Source organism: Hippichthys cyanospilos, chromosome 18 (assembly GCF_059441005.1).
Source record: "Hippichthys cyanospilos isolate Australia breed blue-spotted pipefish chromosome 18, RoL_Hcya_1.0, whole genome shotgun sequence".
Classification (NCBI taxonomy): domain Eukaryota; kingdom Metazoa; phylum Chordata; class Actinopteri; order Syngnathiformes; family Syngnathidae; genus Hippichthys; species Hippichthys cyanospilos.
The window spans coordinates 305,160-331,033 of record NC_142386.1 but is presented as its reverse complement, the minus strand read 5'-3'; the positions used below and the strand labels follow the sequence as shown (position 1 = coordinate 331,033).

At 43.1% G+C, this 25,874-nt stretch overlaps 2 protein-coding genes across 3 annotated transcripts; one reads left to right on the top strand and one right to left on the bottom strand.

Moving 5' to 3' along the window:
* The first annotated feature begins 1,421 nt into the window (after positions 1 to 1,421).
* cltca (clathrin, heavy chain a (Hc)) lies at positions 1,422 to 23,405 on the top strand. Its single transcript, XM_088440006.1, has 30 exons — positions 1,422 to 1,694; positions 6,248 to 6,455; positions 8,955 to 9,223; positions 9,453 to 9,614; positions 9,695 to 9,808; positions 10,030 to 10,203; positions 12,015 to 12,212; positions 12,632 to 12,832; positions 12,920 to 13,072; positions 13,160 to 13,282; positions 13,402 to 13,539; positions 13,638 to 13,802; positions 13,896 to 14,076; positions 14,591 to 14,754; positions 15,949 to 16,074; positions 16,147 to 16,289; positions 16,364 to 16,598; positions 16,822 to 16,944; positions 17,016 to 17,161; positions 17,246 to 17,429; positions 17,515 to 17,707; positions 18,193 to 18,350; positions 18,447 to 18,719; positions 18,919 to 19,236; positions 19,448 to 19,579; positions 19,726 to 19,836; positions 19,923 to 20,093; positions 20,179 to 20,400; positions 21,904 to 21,979; positions 22,300 to 23,405. The coding sequence occupies exons 1-30, from the start codon at positions 1,653 to 1,655 to the stop codon at positions 22,449 to 22,451; spliced, it is 5,055 nt and encodes a 1,684-aa protein (XP_088296132.1). The 5' UTR covers positions 1,422 to 1,652; the 3' UTR covers positions 22,452 to 23,405.
* A 343-nt stretch (positions 23,406 to 23,748) lies between these two features.
* On the bottom strand, positions 23,749 to 25,048 carry ptrh2 (peptidyl-tRNA hydrolase 2). Of its 2 annotated transcripts, none has more exons than XM_088440008.1 (2): positions 24,937 to 25,048; positions 23,749 to 24,393 (listed from the first exon to the last, which is right to left on the bottom strand). In XM_088440008.1, exon 2 carries the CDS (start codon positions 24,384 to 24,386, stop codon positions 23,856 to 23,858), a length of 531 nt encoding a protein of 176 aa, XP_088296134.1. In that variant the 5' UTR covers positions 24,387 to 24,393; positions 24,937 to 25,048; the 3' UTR covers positions 23,749 to 23,855. The 2 variants fall into 2 exon arrangements, with proteins under 2 accessions (XP_088296134.1, XP_088296133.1); XM_088440007.1 differs by lacking the exon at positions 24,937 to 25,048 and adding an exon at positions 24,614 to 24,930.
* Between the last annotated feature and the right edge of the window lie 826 nt (positions 25,049 to 25,874).

Sequence of the window (25,874 nt, the reverse complement as noted above, 5' to 3'; positions counted from 1 at the left end):
CCGGATGCCAGTGGTATAGCGCTTCTCAGTCTCGGAGATGGATGGACCCAGCGGAAGACAGCGCTCCCATCTGTAGCACAATCCTCACCAAAGCACCGGAGTGCACACAGAATGTGTAAAGGAGACTTGACAGCTGCAAGTTATTTGCTTTGCATATGGCCACCCATGCAATAGCTGCTTTCTTATTTGCCTTGACATTAACACTATTTCTTCTTTCTTCTGATGCTGCAGATCACGTGCAACATTGAGTCAAAGTCAAACACGGAGGTGGGGGGGGGGGGGGCACTCAATTCATCTCTTGCAGACAACATAGTCCATTGTAGTTTTTTGTCAACTTACAAGCATGTTTGCAAAATGCGTGATCTTGGATTTTAGAATTTAGAGTTATGTGCTGAATCAGCAAAAAGAAAGGAAGAACAAATCTGCAGAAATTTTAATTTGCTTACCCAGCACTTTACATTGAGCAATGAAAGTTACATCCTCCGGTTAAAGAAATTGTGGATGTTAAAAGGGGAAATGAGGACTTGGGTACCCTCCGGGGTTGACAAGCTACACTCAACCAAACAACCCTAATGATTTATGTATGTCTTTCTTTCTTGAACTATTTATTTAGCCTCTCACCAATGACTAGTTCATATTAAACTTCTATTCCCCGTTATCTTGTGTTATTCTTAATCTTTAAGAAAACGTCTGTGTATTTGTTTTGCATGTAGTAACGCTAGAATGTATTTATTTCAAGTTATTCTAACCTGTATTTGTACATAACTAGGTTATGCAATCATCTAAGTTAGCGGTAGTCTCATAGTGCCAAATTGAGTCAGAGCTACCCAGTGGCCATCCCGTTAATGGTGATTTTCACACTAATAAAGGGCTTAGAAAAATAGAATCAATATTCTATTCTATTCTTTTTTATTCTATATAGTTGTGGGATTCCTGACACTTGTTATTGCAGTGACTAAAACAGTGCCGTTGTTATGAGCCAAAAGTCAATTGTTATTTGGGCCCTTGCCAACTCTTTCGCACTACTACAAGTTATCATTTGGAATCTTTTTTTTTTTTGCGGAAGTTGAAAAAAAACACACGGTTGTAAAGTGCGATCTAATTGGCCAGTAGGAACAAGTGTACTGGTGCTGCGCGTATGACTGACGTCCATCAGACGAATGATGTGGCAAAAATCAAGGCGCGAATAAAAAGAAGTAGTTCCGAGATTTACATGCGTTCCTCCTTGTCGTGGACGTTTAATTTTGACTTTGTGGTTAAAGAGCTTGATACGGTGTTAGATTACTGCCGTGGTTCCGATATAAGGGCGAAAGGAGGTTCCGAAAAGCATTTTGAAAAAAAAAAAAAAGTATAAATCTGTATTCATCCGCCACGGTTTGCGCTTCCATTTCCGGGATGTTTTCTGGGCTTGCTAACCTCCACCGCCATTGCGGATCCAGTGAGTCGGTGTAGTGGCAACCCGCCGTTAGCTAGGGGAAATTCGCCAGTCGAACGCCAAGAGACCACTCTCAACGTGTCATCGTACCGACGACACGTTCACTTGTGTTTTCGAAACTTTTGAGCCGAGGCTCCCTGGCTGTCCGGCTGGGGTCGGAGAGACGCCGTAGTTTGTTAGCGTTCGAAGAAACCGGAGCAGATTGAGAGGAACCGTCATGGCTCAGATCCTGCCCATTCGTTTTCAGGAGCACCTGCAGGTAAGAGGATGAATAATTATTGATTGTTTCTGTGTGGCTTTCTGTTTTTTTCCCCCCGCTCGGAATGAATTTTCTTCGCGGTCCATTGCAAATATTGTAAACTAGTAAAGTTAACCCGCCGAGCTATGCTAGCTAGCCGGGCTGGGTGGATGACGTTTATCTTAGTTAGCATCTAGCCTTTTTGCTAACTGTGAGGCGCCCTTGTTCGCTTTAATATGGCGTTGTGTTATTACTGGTGTTTACCCGTGAAAATGATATTATATAACTATAAACTGCTCACTTTTGAATATTTCTTACACTGGACTGTGTCCATAATTTACGCGCCGGTCTCATTCCAGTAATGTTACAACGCATGCAGCTATATTTGTATTCGTCGATAATTGAACTAGCGATCGTTTTACGTCTACCTGTTTAATTTCTATGAATTATTATTAATTGCGAAATTGTGTGACGACCCAGCAAATGCTAATCCGATTTCTGATCGGTGTAGCAATTGAACGCCCTAAAACATGCAAAGTTATAGTAGGATGAATTTACCGTTTTTGTCTTATGCGAGCTTTTTACACTTTGTGCTCAAGGAAGGAGACAATTATTTCCCCTTTGACGTGGCACCGATTTGACGATTTGCAGGTTTTTAAGACGAAAAATGATTTCAAATCCTGTCCTAGTTTAAATGGCACTGTAGTTTGACAATTCACGTTGGCGTTTACTATCTTGCTTGTTAAATTAACAGTGATATAAAAAAGCCATTAACAAAAGGTATTTTGAGTGGAATTTCAATATATATTGTTACAATTCTCGGGTAATCCATTACAGCTCAGCTTGTGAACGTCACATGACCAAACCCATTCAACAGGTGAATCATGATTGGTCAATATCTGAGCACTGACAACTTGTGATGCAAATTGCGACTTTAAAAGTAAAAATTTTACATGGAAAATAATGCATACCATATTAAAGTGTGTGTTGTTCCTCTGTGTTAAAGTAGCACTTTGAATGGTTATAATTCTATTTTTTTAATGCAAATTTCCCATAGTTCTGCTATAACAGAGATCGCCAACCGCCGCTTGGACCGCGCCAAAAATGCAGAACTATTTCTGTTTTATATATTATCCGTGTCTGAAAGATATTTTATTTTGGGGGATAAAAATATTTTGTAAACTGTCCGGATTCTCTTGGATTTGTTTTGGTCACTTGAGCGCCAAAATTTCACTTGCATAGAGGTAAAATGAGTAAGAAACAGACGTCTTTCGGAAGGGAAAAAGGCCAAGTCAAGAGACAGGAGATGAACTTTGAAGAAAAAGAAAGCTTTTAACCGGCATTACCAGGAGTCCTACTTAAAATCATGACTTTTCGTGGTAAGTACTTCGAGCACCATTTCTTAGCCAAAAAGGACCCACGGGGCTGTCAGTTATGGATTCTCTCCCTTTTTTTTTTTTTTACCAAATCATACGAGCTCACGAGTGGCAGTCCCATAAGTGTTGTCAATACTCCTCATCTACGTGAAGAGAGAAACTAGCTCTTAGTTTGGTAACATAGTGAAGCCGTCATTAAACTGTCTAAAAATTTAATGTGCGCTAGACACAGCTAACAGTGAACAGGCTGCCTGAGCAATATGGTGCTCACGGTGATCTGATACTAATGGCGTTCCCACTGTGTTGTTTGGAAATGAAGTGCAAACTGTCAATTCGGGGCACAAAATAAAACAAGAAAGCACTAACGTTCCTTTTTCTTTATTTGACAACTGTCGCTCTTTTTTTCCGTTGCCTTTTTTTTTTTTTTTTTTTTGTAGATTTTTTACCTTCCCCTTTAAGTAAAATGTCATGCGAGCTACCGACAGAGCTCGGCGATCGACCGGCAGACCGCGGGCGACGCATTGAGCACACCGGGGTTACAGCATATTATTATGAATTCCTTTTCAGTAGTTGTTGAGTGCTGCATCCGCTTCAGAATAACAGCTTTAATAAAGTATGAGATTTGAGTGGCTGCGATGTGGAAGCTCAATATGTCTGCTGAGCATTAGTACAATTTTTTTTCTTGGTTTATAATGGGGCCAAATAATTGACTAATTGAATCGTTATATTGAGGATGGGCAATCTTAAAAGCTAACATCCTAAATACAGTTCAGTATAGAGGCCGATTCAACAGATTTATAGTGAATTACCTCACAATCATCAGCATTATTCATTGGTGCATAGATTTTGCCCATTCATAGTTGGTATGTAAACAAAGTGTATGGCTTGAAATACTTCAGTCTTCAGCAGCTATACATCACTTGCAGAGAGCTGGTGAGAATCACATTTCCCTTTTCAACTTGCTAAGCTTGCAATTTCATACATCATCCATTTTATAGGATGGTGACGAGTTTTGTTAAGTCATCTTTCATTGCTTGTGTTTTTCTTCACACCTTGGTTTGGTAAACACTCTGTTTCATCATGTATGGCCATACACTCATGCCAATTTAAAATACAGAATCACCGTTTGCGGTAATATCGTATTGTCGTCTACTTCCTCATGGTTTGCGTTTGCCCTTTGAACTTTGCTTGTAACGGACCTGCTGATATCCCGTGACTGGCTGGAAAGGATGCAGATATGCTGAGGACTTCACATTAAGCAGCATTATCTGAGCGTGAGCGCGTAGCCACATCTTTTTCCTTCCAACTTGTTTAGAGGACTACAATTTACTCCCAAATTTGTCAGTTCACAGTCACCTTTTCTAGTTTTTATTAGTCAAGGCTGCGCTTGCTCCATGCTCTTGAGCCGATCACATGTCACCTACCGCTGTCACATGGTAGCGGAGGAGGCTGAACTTGGCATGCCTGTTATTTCAGTCTCGATGGACAATGGTCCCAAGTTTCCTGTTGTGGATATGGCTATGAAGTGGTGCAGGGCTCAGCACATTACATAGCGTATCCTTCCCTGCCCTTCCTTGAACTTTACATGTGATTAACATAGACAGGCCTTTTTGTGCTGAGTAAGATGACGCTTCCCTTTGAAGGAAATGGTAAGCGGGTTCTATCAGAAGACAGACCTTGACTGAAGGTGTCAGAATGCGGACTATTATCGTGAAGATGCAGACGCTTTGAAAACACGTCAACGGCCAAAGAAAGCCCATACGTCTTACTCCGTATCCGATTCATGTGGCAAAATCAAGATAGAACCCGCTAAGCAATTTCAATCGTGAGTTTTCCCACCGGACAAGAAATCTTGGAAAACCTCTCAAAATTATCATTGAATTTAGAGCATACAAAAAAGGAGGCAGTGACGATAGTTGTTTAGTCAATTTTTATCCGGACAAAGTCAAAAGGATTTGTCAGTGCGAGAATGTACTTTTTGTTGTGCCAAGGCTGTTTTGATTTTTGGATTCTTTATCGCGCTTCCTTTCGCCTCGTCAACCGGTCACATGCTCATTTGTCTTCCGGAGACCACGCGTGGTGACAAGTTGGGCCAAAACAATCTGACGTCGAATATGTCCGATTTTTAGGTCGGGGCGGCAGAAGCGTCCTTCCGAACAGTCGACGACCCGCGTCTACGTTTGCTCCTCGGTGGGATTGGGTTCTAAGATTGTCGAGAGAGATCGGGGCTCAAATTAAGCTAATTGTTTTACAGCGTGAACCCGGGTTCAAGTCTTGGATGGCCGTCTGGCTCCCCTCTGTCTGTAGTGTCTTGAACATTCAATCCTAACTATTTTAACTTAGACCTATGTTACCAGCACAATGTCCTTGCAAAGTAGAAATGACATAATTGTTAAAAATAAAACATGTCTTTTAAAAAAAAATTGTGCTAAAGAGCAAGCTGACAACTGCAATGGTGATGAACTCCCCGTTGTCAGTCAATTCAAATATTTATGATACTTAAGAACACTTATTGATTCTTCTTTTTCTTATGCTCAATTTCTGCATTTAGTGTCATTTTCTAAGGTGTGAACTTGACCTGAATGACATTTCAGTGATGTCACTGTAGTTTTAGCCCGCAGCAGTCTGTAGGAAACCACTCTTTGCTAAACCGAATTGCGGTGTGGTCATACTACCACAAGTGCAAGAGCCTCATTCCAACATTGCGAGTTGCTGAATTGTAGAAATCATATACTGTAACAGACCACATGGCAAAAGTCTTCTATAACTCAGGGATACCTACTACGTTGCATAACACAGTGTTCAGTGATTGTTTTTTTTTTTTAAGTTTGACTTATAATTGTACAAGAATTGGGTGGATCACCTATTGATTTTGTGTACAGTTCTTGTTGTTCAGCTGCTTCTCCAAATGTGCGATAGCGACAACTGCCATGGCTTATCATTGAAAACAGTTTTAGTTTGGAATTGGAAGGCTTCACACTGGGTAATCGCACTTCTGAAAGGAAGGCCACTGCGGTTGTAAATGTTATGGCGCAAGCTTTCCAACGCTGTTTCCTCTTCTTTCTCAATACGTGGTTGTAACACTGAATAACCGTGTCAATTAAGTGGAAGTAGTGACATTGTGGAAAAAAAAAAAGGCGACTTTCGCTTCTGACAGATTTTAGTTAACCTAAATTGCTTTGCTTTTCTCTGTCTTAGCTCCAAAATCTGGGAATCAATCCGTCCAACATCGGCTTCAGCACACTGACCATGGAGTCGGATAAATTCATCTGTATCCGGGAGAAAGTTGGCGAGCAGACTCAGGTGGTCATCATTGACATGGCTGATCCCAATACACCGATCCGCAGGCCCATCTCAGCTGACAGCGCCATCATGAATCCAGCAAGCAAGGTCATCGCACTCAAAGGTAAGCCCATCTATTTACAATGCGGCGGTTATCAGATGCTTAAACATGTGATCCATATTATTCATCCTTGACATACTTCCCAGCTGTATTTCAATACGGAACGTTAAAATGTTTTATTTTACACCCAGCTAATATAGCTTTCCATTGCGCCCTGTCAATCAGCGAGTATGTTAGATGAACATTTGTCCTGTAACTGTTTTAAATATGTTACAAAAAAATCATATTACGCATTCATGATTGCTTTGACTTTTTTTTGTTGTTGTTGTTTTTGTCTTCTGTGCTCTTTTTTTTTTTTTTTTTTTTTTTTTTACTGCTTTCTTATGTTTGCAGATGGTGAGTTAAACTTTAACTTTATATTATGGAAGTGAAATCCTGTTTTTTAAACAAAAAACAAAGACGTCTGAATGATTTATTCAGTTCATTCAATTAACCAGAAAGATGGGGGGAGGGGGGGGGTCCTTTTATCTATTAAGTCTATCAGTGTTATTTAACTAAACAGGATTTATCTTTCATGACTTCTGGCTTGCTGGCATTTCATCATTTCTTTAAGAACGATTGATTTAGAACTTCTCACGTATGCCAATATTATTTCAATTCATGTTTCTTAATTTCATTTTAAGTCCATCTTGTCATTCCAATATGTTGCTTTTTTCCTGATTGTCCGTGTTGCCCTTCTATGAAACTAATATTTTTTAACCGTTCAATTGGATTGTTAGATGTAAAGGTAGCCACAGAATTTCGGTAGATATGGCATCCTATTGGTTTGTGCAATTATTTGAATCAGACAACATAAACATTCCATGATTTAATACTATTTAGTGTACACTATGTAAAGAGATTTGACCAAGTGAAAAATTGACCAGAAATAATTTTTGCTTGTGTTCAAAACGGGAAGTTGTAAAAACAGAGTGATTAAAAGTATGAATCAGTTCAGTCCCAACATTTTTCATTGCCTTGATTAATGGCAAGATGTATTGTTTTTTTTTAATTGGGGTTGAATACTAAAGTATTTAATCGTTGCAACCCTTAATATCCCCTGTTTTATTTTCATACCTAAATTGTTTAATTAATTCTTTGCTAGAGGTCCCTGTGATTAATCTGCAAAAAAATTTCCCAAAAATTGAAAGTGCATTTCAACTAGTCATTGTACCGCAAAGAAGCTCGTCAAACAAAATGTCATTTTGAGCCTTTTTATCCAATATCTGTAGCCCTTCATTAAAGCGGAACGATTATCCATGTACTGAATCAAAATAAAACGTTTTTTTGTTGTTGTTTTTTTTTTAACTTTAGACAACCGCCTTTGCTCTTTTTCCACGCACCAGTTACTGCCGCAACCCCAGTAACTGGTGCGTGGCACCTTTTAAAGGTGGAACATAATTTATGTTAGCTACACATGTTGCACCTTTTAAAATGGTCCAGTACCACATTCATGAAATGCAATGGCTTCATGTAGAACTTCATATACAGCCTCGGGTTGCAGTCGGTACTGGTCTTTGAATCAAAAGTGAAGCACTTCCATCCACCTACTAGTTCCCGCTTTTGCGTCATTGATTCTTGACAACCGAACTTGTCATTTGACACCATAAAACTGGGAATAGTCACAATTCACACGCAACCCCCGTGATTCACTGCGCTTGCTCTTTGAAATTTGGCTGCTGCTGAGAATTTGTCTTGACTTGTGGCTTAGTGACGTCAAAGTGATCGTGACCGTTGTGCTGTTTCACCTTGGTCTTTCTTTTCTCTCACAGTTAATTCGAAGTAATAAATAATGATCAAACAAAGACGTCACATTGCTTCTTTAATAAAGCTGAAACTCACTAAATTAACACCCAACTAATTACATTCGATTGAGGTGAGTAAATCTAACCTATTGTCCCGTGGCCTGTAATTTACAAGTAATGAATCAAACAGATGAACTCCTTAAAGTCTAACTGTAAAATATCTTTATTCTGATATATATCTTTATATATCACTGTTCCAGTTGAGATGCAGATGCGCTAGTCTTTTTGTGAATTATTTGGTGTTTACACCGTTCCTTCTTTTGAAGGCTCTTCAACTGAGAAGCTGGCCTCAGTCGGACACAAAACCACCTGGGTGCCAATCAGTTTGTAAACAATGCACAAACTTTGATAAATTGGTGAAATCCGGTATTGTGTGTTTAATATACAAAACTTGAAATGCCCTCCATTGAATACTGTCACCCTACCAAGACTTCATGTTGATTGCAGTAATGCAAATAAGAGAAATATGTTCTTTGTAGGTTGCGGGCAGATGGATTTAAAATGACCGTAAATCCATCTGCCCTCGGGCAATTCGTAACTTGCTCCGTTAGTTTGATGCTGTTACGTTCCATTCATATTTGATGCCATTTCTCACTGCAACATGTATGGCCGTTTCCCGATCAAAAATGATTTCAACGTATTCCTTTCCAATCGAGTCTTTTGTCTGGGTTCAGATATAACTACTTTTGGATGTGGCTTTTGCCGTTTCTCCTACTAGCCGCCAAAACCCTTCAGATCTTCAACATTGAAATGAAGAGCAAAATGAAGGCACACACCATGACGGACGACGTCACCTTTTGGAAATGGATTTCCCTAAACACAGTGGCACTTGTGACTGACACCACTGTCTACCATTGGAGCATGGAGGGTGACTCGCAGCCCGTCAAAGTCTTTGACCGTCACTCCAGCCTGGCAGGCTGCCAGATTATCAACTATCGCACTGACGCCAAACAGAAGTGGCTTCTGCTCATTGGTATTTCAGCACAGGTAATTTATGTATAGGGCCCATATTTTATTTTCAACGTATACACACTTAAATATAGGCGTATAAATTGCATTTGGCACATTGACAATTTAATTTTAGATTTTTTTTTTTTTTTCTGCAAATGTTTGGAATTCTGACTGTGCAACAGGTAGCAATATGTTGCACACACACTTACTGCTAGTGTAAACCTACTGAGCAAATGTCTATGCGCTCCTGTTTCATCCCAACTAGCAAAATCGGGTGGTGGGAGCCATGCAGTTGTACTCTGTGGATAGAAAGGTTTCTCAGCCCATTGAAGGACATGCTGCCAGCTTTGCCCAGTTCAAGATGGAGGGGAATTCGGAGGAGTCTACCCTTTTCTGCTTTGCTGTTCGAAGTCAGGCTGGTGGAAAGGTAAGTGGAAAAAGATATCGATGCTTTTTGCATTTCAGCTGTTGTGAGTTTTTTTTTTTTTTTTCCTCCCCCCTGTGTAGTTGCACATCATTGAAGTCGGAACCCCACCAACTGGCAACCAGCCATTTCCAAAGAAAGCAGTGGACGTATTCTTCCCTCCAGAAGCCCAAGTTGACTTCCCTGTCGCAATGCAGGTGCATATGCTTGTAGAGTTGAATACATGGATTTATTAGGCAAATTAATTTGAATTATTTGCAGCTTGTTGATGCTGATAGCCTCACAATGCACCCTTTTAGCTCGATCCCAATATATTGCTTTACCATACCGCTTTAATGTTATGGAACATATCTGGAATTGACCCGAACTCGACCATTTACTTTCTGTCTACGCTAATATTGTCTTTTAATTTTTGCAGATAAGCTCAAAGCAGGATGTTGTTTTCCTCATTACTAAATACGGCTACATTCACCTATATGACTTGGAAACCGGCACCTGCATCTACATGAACCGAATCAGCGGGGAAACCATCTTTGTCACAGCTCCGCATGAGGCCACCTCGGGCATTATTGGGGTCAACAGGAAGGGACAGGTTAGTGTGCTATCAATACATTGAAAGCACTCACTCCCAATTTACAATACACATGAGCTTTTGCTTCTGGTCTCAACAACAGCATCATCTCTGAGCCTTTGCATGAAAGCAGTGTAAATTACCCAAGGAGTAGTCTTTCACACACGCGGGGAGACACGTGTTGTTTCTTACTGCTGGTGTAAAGCTGAACCTGAAGCTGAAAGGAGAACCGGATCTAGACGGCTGATGAAGACTATCCGAGCCAATTCATGCAGCACATGAATAATTGAGGGGCGAAAGGAAAACCGATCCGAAGGCAGAGATGGTTCTGCCTCCATGTTGAGGCGGTCAACTGCATATGTGTGTGTAGCCGCGATATGGAAAATAGTAGGCCGCTGTCTCTGCGCTTCCAGTTTTGGCACTACCTTGACGGTAGTATTGGCAAGCAGGTATCAAGAAGCCACTCGCAGGATGTAGATTGTTCTAGTATTGTTTAAATACCTTCTTTTTGGTCACCTTCAATTTGGTTCAACACAAACATTTCCCAATGAGAGAGCTCGCATAAACCTTAATGCTTTCATACTCTTTGTTTTGGCAATGCATTGGTTAAGTATAACCTGTTTAGTAGTAGTTCAAGCATTTGTTTTTGTCTTTGAGCTCTTGAAAGCAAATAAATACAACCATTCAAATCTGTTGATAGTTGGTTTTTGCAAACAAACCACTATGGCAGTCAGGATCCACTGCGCGGTTGCTTTGAAGAAGACACCACAAAACTAAACGGTGGTTACCCGCAGTCATCCTCTGATCTTAACTATCCAACACCAAGCAAGTTACGGCTTCATGCCATAGCTAATTGTTGAGGTTAAGAAATGTTTGGTACTAGAAGGTCATTGGAGGAAAGGCAAAAAACAATAGTAGGTTAAAGCTTCAGAGTGACTTTAACCACCTTTTGAAACAGGCAAGGAAAATAACTGGATCATGCCCCAATTTACACTTTCTCGACACATACCTGAATTATGCCACTTGAACTATATGTTCATCCTTCTGTTTATACCGGACATAAAAACTGAGATGATCATCTTGACTTATTATTTTGTGCAGGCGGTCAAGAGAAACTAATGATGATGATGATGATGACTCATTTTGCACGTGGTTATAAGAGCCTAGCGGGTCCGGTTGTTGCATACTCAGTCCCATTCAAAACAATTTGGGTATTTGAGTTGTGTTTTTGTCAAATGTTTGTTGTACAAGGAAAAAAGCAATGAAAGAAAGCGTTAAAAAAAATAAAAAAATTGGTGGACTCTTTCAGTTAATTTTACTTTTCAGTCACACTATATTAGTAGGAGAGCCTGCATTAGTTCTGAGATGAATGAGGCCTAATCAACTATGGTAATGGGTGGCGGTCTGACCTGCAGAGCTTGTCTGTTAAGGGAGCCAACACAGACTGCCTTTCTACTTAGCACCCCCTCTGCACCTCCCTTATACCGCTTCTTCTTTCAACTCCCCTTTCATTCGGAGGCCAGACTGCTCACAAAAGCCGCGCGTGACACTGACCCACTCTGAATACATTTGTATTCAGAAGCCATACCCCAAGGCCAGACGGAGATTTAATGCGACCCACTGTGAGATTCAGCCGGGTTTGCTTTAGAGCGTGATTAAGGTATTTGTCGTAGGCTTGTAAGGTTAGTTAAAAGGCCACCCAGTACAGATTGCACTATATGGAAAGCAGTTCTAAATGCATCGATTACATTTTTATAGATGCTTTTTTTTCGGCCCAATTGTATACTAAGAATTCTTATTGGAATGTTCCATCTATTTGAATGTAATTACAGGTGCTGTCAGTCTGTGTGGAGGAAGAAAACATCATACCATACATCACCAATGTGCTGCAGAATCCAGATCTGGCTCTACGCTTGGCTGTCCGTAACAACCTTGCCGGCGCCGAAGAGCTGTTTGCTCGCAAATTCAACAACCTGTTTGCAGCTGGCAACTACTCAGAGGCTGCTAAGGTGGCTGCCAATGCACCAAAGGTATTCTTCCTAATTCTTCCTCAGCCGAACACTAATATGCTGTATTATAATTAGCGAGTAGCGTCAAATTAAAAAAACAAAACCAAAAAAAAATCTAGCTTTTAAGTTACCGTTTATAGGACGCACCCATATTTTTGGCCTTCGTTTTCGGGGAAAAGGGTGTCTATTTGGGGATTTTTTTTTTTTTTTTTAATTAATTATTCCAACCCAGAAGTTTTTGGCCTGAAGTAATCAGGACAGCAACAAAAAGTGCAAGAAGATCAAGAGTAATACAGCATATTTGGGGGTCATAACAAAAAACTTTATTTTCTAAGATACTGAAGTTGAGCTAATATAGCCCTAACCATAGGCAGTTTACTCTCCAAATGAGAGTTTCTAGCATCTTTTTTTTTTTTCAATTGTCTTTTAATTTCTCTCAGGGTATTTTGCGAACCCCGGACACCATCCGTCGCTTCCAGGGCGTGCCTACCCAAGCGGGTCAGACTTCACCTCTGCTGCAGTACTTTGGGATCTTGTTGGACCAGGGCCAGCTCAACAAATTTGAATCTCTGGAGCTTTGCAGGCCTGTCCTCCAGCAAGGAAGAAAGCAGCTTTTGGAGAAGTGGCTCAAGGAAGACAAGGTAGCCAAAGACAAATTATTATTATAAATGTTGTTGTTTTTTTTTAATATTTATTATCCAACGCTGATGTTAACTTGTTGTTTTTAGTTGGAGTGCTCTGAGGAGCTTGGGGACCTTGTGAAGGCAGTGGATCCCACCTTGGCACTTAGTGTCTATCTTCGGGCCAATGTCCCCAACAAGGTCATTCAATGTTTTGCAGAGACTGGCCAGTTCCCCAAGATTGTCCTTTATGCCAAAAAGGTATGTCTGTCTGGCCAGTTCCTTCAACTAGAAATAGCTCTTCTGAAATGATTATAAACTTTCTAAAATGTCTGGTCTTTTTTTCAGGTGGGCTACACTCCAGACTGGATCTTTCTTCTTAGGAATGTAATGCGGATCAACCCAGAACAAGGCTTACAGTTTGCCCAGATGCTGGTACAGGATGAAGAGCCTCTGGCTGACATCACACAGGTTAGATAAGATTGCATCATTCATTTTGGAATTCTTCCTTAACTGTGTTCGCTTTGTGACGAAGTCGCAAATTCACCCTTGCCAGACAATTCAATTCATCTCCATTTCTGGTTTTGCAGATTGTGGACGTATTCATGGAATACAACCTGATCCCGCAGTGCACTTCATTCCTGCTGGATGCTCTCAAAAACAACAGACCATCAGAGGGACCTCTACAGACCCGTTTGCTGGAGATGAACCTCATGCATGCCCCACAGGTAGATACTTGCTTTGCAAAGAATAACATAAATCCATCTTGTATCTTCAATAAGTACAGCTTTTTTTTTTTTTTTTTTTTTTTTTGTCATGACTCTAGGTTGCTGATGCCATCCTGGGCAACCAAATGTTCACCAACTATGACAGAGCGCACATCGCCCAACTTTGTGAGAAGGCTGGACTGCTGCAAAGAGCATTGGAGCACTACACTGACCTATATGACATCAAACGCGCTGTGGTGCACACGCATCTTCTCAACCCTGAGGTATCCCTAATCATTTGATTTGAAATTCCCCACGAAGCAGTATTTAAGTCCATGTGAATGAGGCAAAACTGTTATACCCTCTTCAAATTCCAGTGGCTGGTGAACTTCTTTGGCTCGCTGTCTGTGGAGGATTCTTTGGAATGCCTCAGGGCCATGCTGTCAGCCAACATTCGCCAGAACCTGCAAATATGCGTGCAGGTGGCCTCCAAGTACCACGAGCAGCTTACCACACAGTCTCTCACTGAGCTGTTTGAATCCTTCAAAAGCTTTGAAGGTGAGATAAGACGCTTTTTTTTTTTTTGACTGTCCTTAATGATTGATTGGTCTTTTATTAGGTTGCTAATATAATTTGGGTTGGTTGTGAGACCTGCATTGTTGACCTAGTAGTCGTTTACTATTGCTGCAGTTTTTCTGACGTGATAGGAACTGTTTTTGTATTGTGAAGTGAGTCGAAGTTATTAAAAGCATTGAACTCATCCCAGAGCTTTAGTGACATGTACTTGGATTCATGTCCCCAAACTATCAATTCAGCAATTAGGCCAGGGCAAATGCAGGACAATCAATAAACAGTGGCAAATGTTCCACAGGGGATTTGAAAGGTGGATACGCTTCTACAACATTGTAACGCCTTATTGACTTGATTTCAGACATTTATCAGAAAAATGTCACGTTTTTATGTTAGCAATTATGATGTTTTCGCGTTTAGTAAATGAATGTCCGTTGTTTCACTCTATACTTGCCTAATACTTGGCTCTCCGGAACTTATTTCAACTGTTTTTCCCTTGCAGGTCTCTTCTACTTCTTGGGCTCCATCGTCAACTTTAGCCAAGATCCTGAGGTTCACTTCAAGTACATCCAGGCTGCTTGCAAGACAGGCCAGATCAAGGAGGTGGAGCGCATCTGTCGAGAGAGCAACTGTTATGATCCAGAGCGCGTCAAGAATTTCCTGAAGGTTCATGCACTCTTGTCTCAAAGTTCAGTCAAATAACTTTTTCTCTTCAAAAAAGAGGCTATGCAATCGTGTCGTTATTTTTTGCCACCTTTTTTTTTGTAAACTTCCAAACAAAACACAGAATAATTACATGTTTATTTGATACGACTATGCTACAATTAGTTGTAAGGAAAGTTTGAAAATGCACTTTAAGCAATTAATGTTTGAACAAAAATGGTGCAGCTCTGCAGGTTGACAAACATGAGAACATTATCCACAGCCAAAGTGGCTTTGTCGTCTGTAACAAAGTGTGTGTTTTATACTGTCCAGAGACTCCCACACCAAAAGGGAACGGTTAATTCTTCAAATTTGAGAACTTTTCAATTCTTTGACGAAAGATACAATACTTTAGAGCGCTGTTTTACGAAGTGAAATCCCTGGAACGCAGGATTGAAAATTTGAGGTTACATACAAACTCAGGTCGTGACTCACAAAGTCTTTAAACAGCACTATCGGCGTGTTTTCACGCAACTATTGACCAACTATCATTAAACCAGTCAATTATTGTTTTGTGCGTTTCCTCTTGTCATTGGAATGGCAGGACATGTATCAGGTAAATCCTTTTTTTTTTTTTTTTTTCCCCTCTCAAAGGATATTGCCTTTTTTGTAGTCATCCCTGCTCTTTTTCATTCAAACAAATTGTCGAAACTGGGATTTGTATGTCCATGTATGGTCTCATACATCACAAATCCATTTTACGCACATAAAAGCAACAGATGCTGGCATATCTAGTCTGTCTGAGCCCTTCGCACTTTACCAAAAAAGTAGTCATTGGTGAACTTTTTAGTTCCTTGTACTCGTTATGTGAGTTAAGATTGGTGGTGTTAGTATTTGTACAGTGCGTAGCCCTTCAGTAGCGCCTCTAGTCTGTGCAGCATGTTATTGGATTATACAAATGGCACAATCCCACTTTGTTAATCCCATGTGGATTGGTGAAGGTGTCAGCATACATCAGTGCATTGCGGTTCAGACCACCAGTATTGGCCTCTTTCATAGGGGGACAACTCCCACCGGGATGCAAGCCCTGCATCACATGAGCAGGTTTGAGATGGTTTTCGAACGTATCGGCCTCTGAGGACGGGTCTTCCTGGGTTGTTGATTACAGTCGCACTAGAGCATTTTTGTCTTCTCTCTCTTGCTTTGTTTCATGGACAGGAAGCGAAATTGACCGACCAGCTGCCTCTCATCATCGTTTGCGACCGATTCGACTTTGTCCACGACTTGGTCTTGTACTTGTACCGCAACAACCTCCAGAAGTACATCGAGATCTATGTTCAGAAGGTAAGATAAAAGATATATCAGACTGTGCTTAGCACCCTTACAATGCAAACTTAGGCCTTGTCTGTGTTTTAGGTGAACCCAAGTCGTCTGCCTGTGGTGGTCGGGGGTCTCTTGGATGTCGACTGCTCAGAAGATGTCATCAAGAGTCTGATTCTTGTCGTCAGAGGGCAGTTTTCAACTGATGAACTGGTGGCCGAGGTGGAAAAGAGGAACAGGTGCGACGATTGGTGCTAAACCTCTTAGTTTATCGGTGAATAATAATGGGTTGAGTTTTTGTTGTTTTTTTAAGACTGAAGCTGCTGCTTCCGTGGTTGGAGTCTCGCATACACGAAGGCTGCGAGGAGCCAGCTACCCACAATGCCCTTGCCAAGATCTACATTGACAGCAACAATAACCCCGAGCGCTTCTTGAGGGAAAACCCATTCTATGACAGCCGTGTGGTGGGCAAGTACTGTGAGAAGAGAGACCCCCACCTGGCCTGTGTGGCCTACGAGAGGGGGCAGTGTGACCAGGAGCTGATCAATGTAAGGATTCTTTTCTTTACTTGCTTGGCGCCTCGCAGGGCTGAACTGAATGAATTGAATTCAACATTCAAAATGCAAATCTGTTATTCGGAAACTGCTCCGGTTAGTCGAAAGGCATCATACTTCTTACGTGTTAGTTTTTTGCCACGGGACAATTTTTCTTAATTTTTCCCCGCCTATTTTTCCTGATATTTTTTTAATTGAACTGGTGCTGTTCACGCAGGTTTGCAACGAGAACTCACTTTTCAAGAGCTTGTCCCGTTACCTGGTCCGTCGCAAAGATCCTGAGCTATGGGCCAGCGTGCTGCTGGAAACCAACCCTTACAGACGACCCCTTATCGACCAGGTATTCAAATAGGGACCGCGACTCGACGTTCAGTGTCTCAGCGACGTCGCTAAGCTTTGGATGTCTTTCAGGTGGTGCAGACAGCTCTGTCCGAGACCCAGGATCCAGAAGAGGTGTCTGTCACCGTCAAGGCCTTCATGACCGCTGACTTGCCCAACGAGCTCATTGAGCTACTGGAGAAGATTGTGTTGGATAACTCGGTCTTCAGTGAGCACAGGTGTTTACTTGCAGCCATATTTCAAATGTCAAATACCAAAAATCAATTGCGCTGAAAGGGTGTACATACGGCTGCCGCCTGCAGAAACCTGCAGAATCTTTTGATCCTGACGGCCATCAAAGCTGACCGCACACGCGTGATGGAGTACATCAACAGACTCGACAACTACGACGCCCCCGATATAGCCAACATCGCCATCAGCAATGAGCTGTTTGAGGAGGCCTTTGCCATCTTTAAAAAGTTTGATGTCAACACATCGGCTGTGCAGGTAAGTGGTTGTTGGCGTTTTGGCGGTGGCTGGATAGCTAAAGCATTTTTCAAACCTTCCTACATGCCATGCCCTTGGTTTTTAGGTGCTGATTGAGCACATTAGCAACCTGGACCGGGCTTATGAGTTTGCCGAGCGCTGCAATGAACCCGCGGTGTGGAGCCAGCTGGCCAAGGCTCAACTCCAAAAAGGTCTGGTCAAAGAGGCCATAGACTCCTACATCAAAGCTGATGACCCCTCTGCATACATGGAGGTCGTGCAGGCTGCCGATAAGAGCGGTAAGGAGGAAGGTCCGCCAGTTTTTGGCAGACCTCACAGGTTGTGTCAAAATAATCCCTTAGCATCATGCCATCTGGTGGACATAAATGAAATAAGTGATTTTTAAGACATCCCACCCAGAGAGAGGATAGGGTTCAACTGTTTAAAAATGAAAAATCACCCTTTAGAGATCATTACTAAATTGGGATTATAGACTTTAAATATCAAAGTCGTCCATAGTCGGGGGTTTGATAGATGAACCTTTTTGAGCCCAATCATATTAACAGCAGAGAGCTTGTGAAGAGAAAACGTCCGTCTGTCCAATATATTTACTGAACAAGCTTTAGTTGTTCAAATACTAATTTGCCATTAAGGCTTGTAAGTCAATAGTCAGGGCGTCAAATACAAAAATAGAATGTCGAGTTATGTTGCGGACATCGCAAGGATGTTTTGCAAAGAACAAGTGAGTCTTTGAAATGCACACCCGATTAACGTTGTGCTTTAGGTAACTGGGAGGACTTGGTCAAATTCCTCCAAATGGCCCGTAAGAAGGCCCGCGAGTCCTATGTGGAGACCGAGCTGATCTTTGCTTTGGCAAAGACCAATCGCCTAGCTGAACTGGAAGAGTTCATCAACGGACCCAACAACGCTCACATTCAGCAAGTAAGATTTGCTCATAGCGCAATATGCCGTCGTGCCGCCCACTCGAAATGCAAAAACTTCCTTTTTTTTTTTTTTTTTTGGTCTTTAACCATATAGGTCGGAGACCGCTGCTACGACGAGAAGATGTACGAGGCCGCAAAGCTGCTATACAACAACGTTTCCAACTTCGGCCGACTGGCATCAACCCTCGTGCACCTCGGGGAATACCAGGCCGCCGTGGACGGCGCCCGTAAGGCCAACAGTACACGCACCTGGAAGGAAGTCTGCTTCGCCTGCGTCGACGGACAAGAATTCCGACTGGCTCAAATGTGCGGACTGCACATCGTGGTGCATGCCGACGAACTGGAAGAGCTGATCAATTATTACCAAGTAAGAATGATTTCCCTCAGTCTCGGTTACTAAAGTTTCCTCATTCTTCCTCAGATTTGTAAAGCAATGAGAGGTTACTGAAATTGGAAGAATTGGCAGGTCGTGACTCGAGATAGACGGACTGATAAATAAGATGGCATTTTGAAATGTGTCACCGAAGCGCGACCGACCCACGTCAACCTCCCACCTTCCCCTTTAGGACCGCGGTTACTTTGAGGAGCTGATCACCATGCTGGAGGCGGCTCTGGGCCTGGAACGTGCACACATGGGCATGTTCACAGAGCTGGCCATCCTCTACTCCAAGTTCAAGCCCCAGAAGATGAGGGAGCATCTGGAGCTGTTCTGGTCAAGAGTCAACATCCCCAAGGTCCTGAGAGCAGCGGAACAAGCGCACCTGTGGGCCGAACTGGTTTTCCTCTACGACAAGTACGAAGAGTACGACAACGCCATCATCACCATGATGAACCACCCGACAGACGCCTGGAAGGAAGGACAGTTCAAAGACATAGTCACTAAGGTACGGCGTTTCTCCGGTTGCTCGAGGGCATCTGTTCCTTCCGCGTCGTCCGGCCGTTCCGGTTGCCGCCATTTAGAAATGAACTGGCTGCCATCGATCACCACAGATGCCAAAGATTGATTTTATGTAGGCGATCAGCGGTGATTGTGCCTTACGTGTCCTCCCAATGACAGAAGTCTCTTTCAAATGTTCTCTGCCCGTCGACCTGCAGGTGGCCAATGTTGAACTGTACTACAAAGCCATCCAGTTCTACTTGGAGTTCAAGCCCTTGTTATTGAACGATCTGCTCATAGTGCTCTCTCCCAGGCTGGACCACTCTCGTGCAGTCAACTTCTTCAGCAAGGTACTTTTTCAGCGTCTTACAGCATGTTAGGCAAGGTCAACGCAAACCGATTTTGCGGGCGCCCTACGGAAGCGTCGCCTCAATTGTTCAGTATGTGGTACTTGAGGACTCCTTTCAGACCTAGACACGATGCGTCGTTTCCACAGGTGAAACAGCTGCCGCTGGTTAAGCCTTACTTGCGCTCCGTGCAAAACCACAATAACAAGTCAGTCAACGAAGCATTAAACAACCTCTTCATCACAGAGGAGGACTATCAAGTAAGCGAGCCGCTTTGTCGCTTGTTTTTTGTTTTTTACTCCCCCGCCGCAAATGTCGTGTTTCACGGATATTGATTATCTCCCAGGCTTTGAGGACTTCAATAGACGCCTACGACAACTTTGACAACATCTCACTCGCGCAGCGTTTGGAGAAGCACGAGCTCATCGAATTCCGAAGAATCGCCGCGTATCTTTTCAAGGGCAACAACCGCTGGAAACAGAGCGTGGAACTCTGCAAGAAAGACAGGCTTTACAAGGTGCTTTTCCACATACGCCACGCATTGCAAATTTTTGCAGACTGAGGCTTTTCCTGAGCCCGCGTGTGCCGCGCGCCCCCCTCAGGACGCCATGCAGTACGCCGCGGAGTCCAAGGACACCGAGCTCGCCGAGGAGCTGCTGTCCTGGTTTCTGCAGCAGAACAAGAAAGAGTGTTTTGCCGCGTGCCTGTTCTCCTGCTATGACCTGCTGCGGCCCGACGTGGTGCTGGAGACTGCCTGGAGGCACAACATCATGGACTTTTCCATGCCGTACTTCATTCAGGTCATGAGGGAACACCTCACTAAGGTAAGTGCTTTGGCTTGTGCTTTGGGAAATATTCGGCGTAAGTACGGCGGAAACGCGTCCTCTTTGAATTATTTTTCCATAGCCGTCGCAACATAATAATGCCGTATTAGTGTTGTCTCTTTCATACGGGGCGCTCCGCAAGGTAATAACATCTCAAACAGGAAGAACCATAGCAAGTAACTGCTTCATACTTCTGACCCGGAGGTTCTCGTGAAAATACACCTTAACGTCATGACTGGGAGCTATCAACTGTGCTCTTTTTTTCCAGAAAATGTAAGACATTACATGGAGCATTTGACTGGAATTTCAACTACTCTTTGATCATGAGCGCCAAAACATAAACATCGCAGGCTTCCAAATATCCTATATGCTTCCAGCCCAACAAGGCTGTGACCTTTCCCTTATCGAGTGAATCGAATGTACTCGGTATTCACATCCTACCCGCAATTCTTTTGTGTACAGCCAACGTGAGGATTGTAAGCTCCTCGTCGCTATTTTTGAGGGAAGAATTCAAACTATTTTTTTCTATGCCGCACGTCTTCTCTTGCAGGTTGATGCAATTAAGGAGCAGGTGAATGTTCGACGCGCATTGATTTTTCACAAAATAGCTATGACGACCGCAGCCTTTGTCATGCATGTTTAGTGTGTCAAACAGATTGCTCGCCTTTGCGGACATGACTTAGGAAAACCGCAATGGCGGCTGCAGCCTTTATCGCATGCTTTTAGTTCCTGGATCAAAACGCGTCACCATTGCAGACAGTGAAATCATCCGCATCATCTCTTTCTGCTAATGCGTTTTTGTTTTGTTTTTTGACTGTCTTGGCTGCTGGAAAATACTTTTGGTACAATGACCACCACCCTCTAGCCAGCGGCGGCAATGCACACAAAACGCTGCCAATACAGGGATTTTGGGCTGCCAGTGGAAGCTCTGATTTTAATTCATACAAAGTCATATCTGAGTGTAAGTTGCGGGACCGTTCATGTTATGAAAAAAGGGCGCCACACAATACAGTAATTACGACTACCACGTATTAGAGACTGCAGTGCTTTGCAATGTTCATACAAATTAGGCTTGTAGCCTAAATCAAGGACCCTCTAATGGCTGTAGGCGGCATGAATGCTGGATGCGGCTCCTCCGAATGTGGTTTGGATTGTTGGCTGGCATGAGCATGTGACGTGGATGCTCATACATTGCGACACTTTTTTTTGGTGGGGGGGTGCATGAGGAAAACCCCCTGAAGGAGCAAATTTTATGGCGAATATGTAATTGCCTTGGCTGCACGTAGTTATCAGAATTGTGTTTTCTTGCACCGTTTTCCACTTAAAGATGAATTCAGTTTATTGGTGAAGAAAATGGCCTAATTTACATGGATACTGCATTCAACGTTTTGGTAGCAACTAGATACTCGGTGTGTTTAACAAGTTTGTGTAGTTAGCGTGTGTAAGTAAGTGAGTAAATGTAAGTACTAAGGTTTTTTGTTTTTTTTTCCTTTGCGTTGACAGGTGGACAAGCTTGAAACCTCAGAGTCACTAAGGAAAGAAGAGGAACAAGCTACTGAGACGCAACCCATCGTCTACGGTAACAGTCTTAATCATCATCCATCCTCATTTGGGCCCAAGCAGACATGCTGAAATAACATGCTACGTGCAATTCCAAATCCACCCGCAGGAGGGCAGCAACACTGTCTGTTCCTCGCTTCTCAAAACTTTGAACGTGACCCGGAAGTTGTTATTACGCCCCCCCTTAAGCGTGTCATCTGCCTTAAAAGTGCATCGAGGTGCAAGGATCGCATCGAGGAGCGATCTTAAATCCATTTTTCCATCACCGCTAAAATGTGAAAATATGCAAGGCGGGCTAAAACTTTGTTTGTCTGACGGAAGGACTCCCTTGTTCTGCAGGCACACCCCAGCTGATGCTGACAGCGGGTCCCAGCGTGGCCGTACCCCCCCAGCAGGCGTACGGCTACGGCTATCAGGCGCCCGCCGCCGCCGCCGCCGCCGCCGCGTACGCTCAGCCGGCCACCGCGCCAGGATTCGGCTACGGCATGTAAAGACCCCCTCCGCCCGAGGCCCGCGCGCCTGTTTTTTGTCCGTCTCGCGGCCCTCGACGTGGAGCAAATTAGGGATCATACAAAGAACCCCTTTGAGCACCCCCCCCTGTTTTTTTTTTTGTACTTTTCCCCCTTACAAGCTTTCATGAAGGACTCTTCTTTTATTTGTCAAAGATTTAATCACAAAAGGTTAATTTTTTCCTCACATTCCTCATTGACTAGATTAATTTTGTGTATTTTATTGAATGGTATGTGGTTTGTGTACAATAGGGCGGGCGAGTCGGGAGAAGAGCTCCTTCTTTCACTTGTGAAGCTTCTGATTTGCACTCGGTAGTGAGACAAAATTCATGTAGACCTTCTCCCTAATTGCTTTGTGCGTGCCCGAGCGCCTTTCTGACCGCGACCTGCATTTACTATTGTATGTTTCGTCACCAAAACCGCCTGGCGCTTTCCCTTTGATTGCGCCACAGTCCAGAAACACTACAACGTCTTCACAAAAAAAAAAAAAACACACTTTGGGGCCCAAGAGTTGAGATCCTCCCCCCTCCCTCCCCCCGTCTATGCAGGACTTTGTACATCTCAATGACATGCCGTTGTGCTTTAAATGCCATTTTGACGTTGGGACTGGTCCAACTCAGGAGGGAAGCTGCACCCTCCACACGCTGCAGCTTTTTAGTCTGGATCGCTGCGGAAATTCTCTATCTCGTGGTTCAGATTTGTCACAGGACCTGTGGTGATTGAAGTATATATAAATACATATAAATATATATATCAAAAAGTTTTGCATCTATACAGAAAATGATTAACTCCTTTTGAATTTATACTCCTGCCTAAATTATCCTCATTGAAATTGTGCACTTACGATACTTGATTGTGCATATTCGGGATCGTGATGAGCGAAACGGCGGTTTTGTTTTTCACTAAAAAAAATAAAGGCTTCTGGTTGGTCAAAAATCTTGTCTTAAATGTAATGTCTTCATTGCGTCGCGATCCATTTGAACGAGGCACGTTTTACGCTGAAAAAAAATCATTGCTCACCACCGTCATTGTATGTTTGCTATTCGGGGCTATTTCGCTTTCCAAATGTTCAAATTTGGGGCAAAATTTGCCCACCAAAAGTTATATTGACTATGAAAATCACTCATTAAATTCACTGTTGATAGCTCAGAAAATTGTAAAAATGATTTTCTTCCAAAATGTGTTTTTGGTCTCCAACTTTTTACCTTACACATAGCACTTTTCTTTTCTTTTCAGATTTACCACTTAATACAAGAGAGACATACACGAGAAAGACATCTTTTTGGATTATGCAGTCAAAAAAAAGAAAAGCATTTATTTGTGGCGACTAAACAATTTCCTAAGACGGTAGGCGCACACGGGCCGTCCCCCCGACGAAAGGGAGCTTCAGTAAAGCTTCAAATCTCCACAGACGCTGTCGATGAGCTCGGCCGGGCCGGGCCCGATGCCGAGGACCGTGCGGGAGCCGGCGGCGATTTGAGTCCTGCCCGCATCCTGGATCAGGCTGACGGGCAGTCTCAGATCCTTGGCGAGGCCCAGGAGCTGAACCAGCGTGTCCTCGTCCGGGGCCTTCACCACCACTTTGGGCTGGCCGCAGTACTCCCACATCTTGAGCAGGTCGGGGTTCCTGCGCTGGACCTGCTTGTAGGCCGCCACGGCCGCGTGGGCGCACTGGGCCGCCACCTTCCCCTTTCCCATCTTGAGGTCGTTGCGGACCACCAGGATCATCTTGAACTCGCCCCCTTCCCCCATCTCCATGGCTTCGGTGGAGTTGCATCCTATCATGTCCATCAGGCTTCTGGGGCCCAGATAGGAGCGCAGCTGCCAACCCAGGAGGAGGCCGCAGCCGACTCCGGCGGCGACACCCATGCCCAGCGGACTCCTGATCATGTCCAATGGACCCTTGAGAGCGTCCATGCTAAACCTGGGGGGGGGGGGGAGAGAATCATTACGCTCACAGTTGCTTCCTTGCTATTTTTAAAATACTTTTATCTTTAATATGCAATTTGAAACGTCTGACGCGACCCTTATGAAAGTCGAGATTTATTTATTTTATTTTGTGTGTGTGTGTGTGTGTGTGTGTTGCCCTTTCACCCCTAATTCGCCACACAATGGTACCGGAAACGCACACATCATCTACTTACAGTTGATTCCAGTTAATCATCTTGTATTTCTTAATGGAATCTCGCGCCTATATTGTCATTGTAGAGTGCTTGCTTTCAAACGGTCTCGCCTTTGAGACAACCACACCACATTTGTCGATTTCAGATAACAGTATTGTGTCAGTTCAGGTCCAGGGCGATCAACTCGGCGAGCTAACGTTAGCTTCTTTTAGCGATTACGAACATTTCGTCAGAAGCAAATGGGTCCTTGTGACAATGGCGCTGACGTTAACGAGCTCGTTTGGCTCAATGCGTCAACGCCTATTGTCAACACGAATTCACAGAACGTTCGAAAAGCTACTCACTCGAATCTGATCTACGTACGGAACAAGCATGCGCCGGAACTTCTTGCTCCCTTTTTTGTGTCGTAGAAAAGTGCGATGGCGCCCCCTCGCGTATCGGACACGACCCTCTTCTTCTTTCGTCTCGATCGTTAAAAAAAGCGCTATAGCGCCATCGAGCGTATTGGATCGAATCTAGTTACCTTTATTTATAAACGTGTTCGTTTTAAGAATTCAAGAGCAAAGTATATCCCAAATCTCTGCAAAGCGGTACAAAAAATATTATTAAATGTCATAGACCGCAGGCCTGTTCAAGTGTTCATACGGTACCTTTTCCCCGCAAACAATATGCAATGTATTTTCAGTTCTGTTAAGAGCTGCGTAATGTTTTCAATTTGGGGGGTTTGAATCTAATCTCTGGCCTTCTTGCGCAATGTCGTTAGCACATTCTGCTGTTTTTTTTTTTTCCCTAATGCACAATGTTTACTCACTCGGGTTGACACTTTGTGGAATTCAGATCAACACCGCAGTATAATGCAAATTTTAAATCTGCAGTCACAGATATTTAGCCGCTTCTCCCTACGGCAAGCAATTGGCCGTAGAATGCTGCGTTTCTATTTTGGGACTGCAAACTTGGATGCCATATCCGACAGGTAAGTTGCGCTTAGAAGTAAACGAGTATTTATCATCTTGTTGTGGTATTTGAAACGGAATGTTTTTGGTTGTTTTTATTCAATCTTAAATTGACCGAACCTTCATAATTATAATGAGTAATGATGCACACGCCGTGTGGCGAACGCCCGATACTGACTAACCGAACCCAAATTTGGAAACCCCGTCCTAACTTGGCGATGACAAATATTTTCAAAAAACGTTTGACGCAATTAATTAGCTTTTTGCCCCGGCCACAAATGTGATGCTCGATTTATTGGATGTAAATACAACAAAAGCTACAACAAATT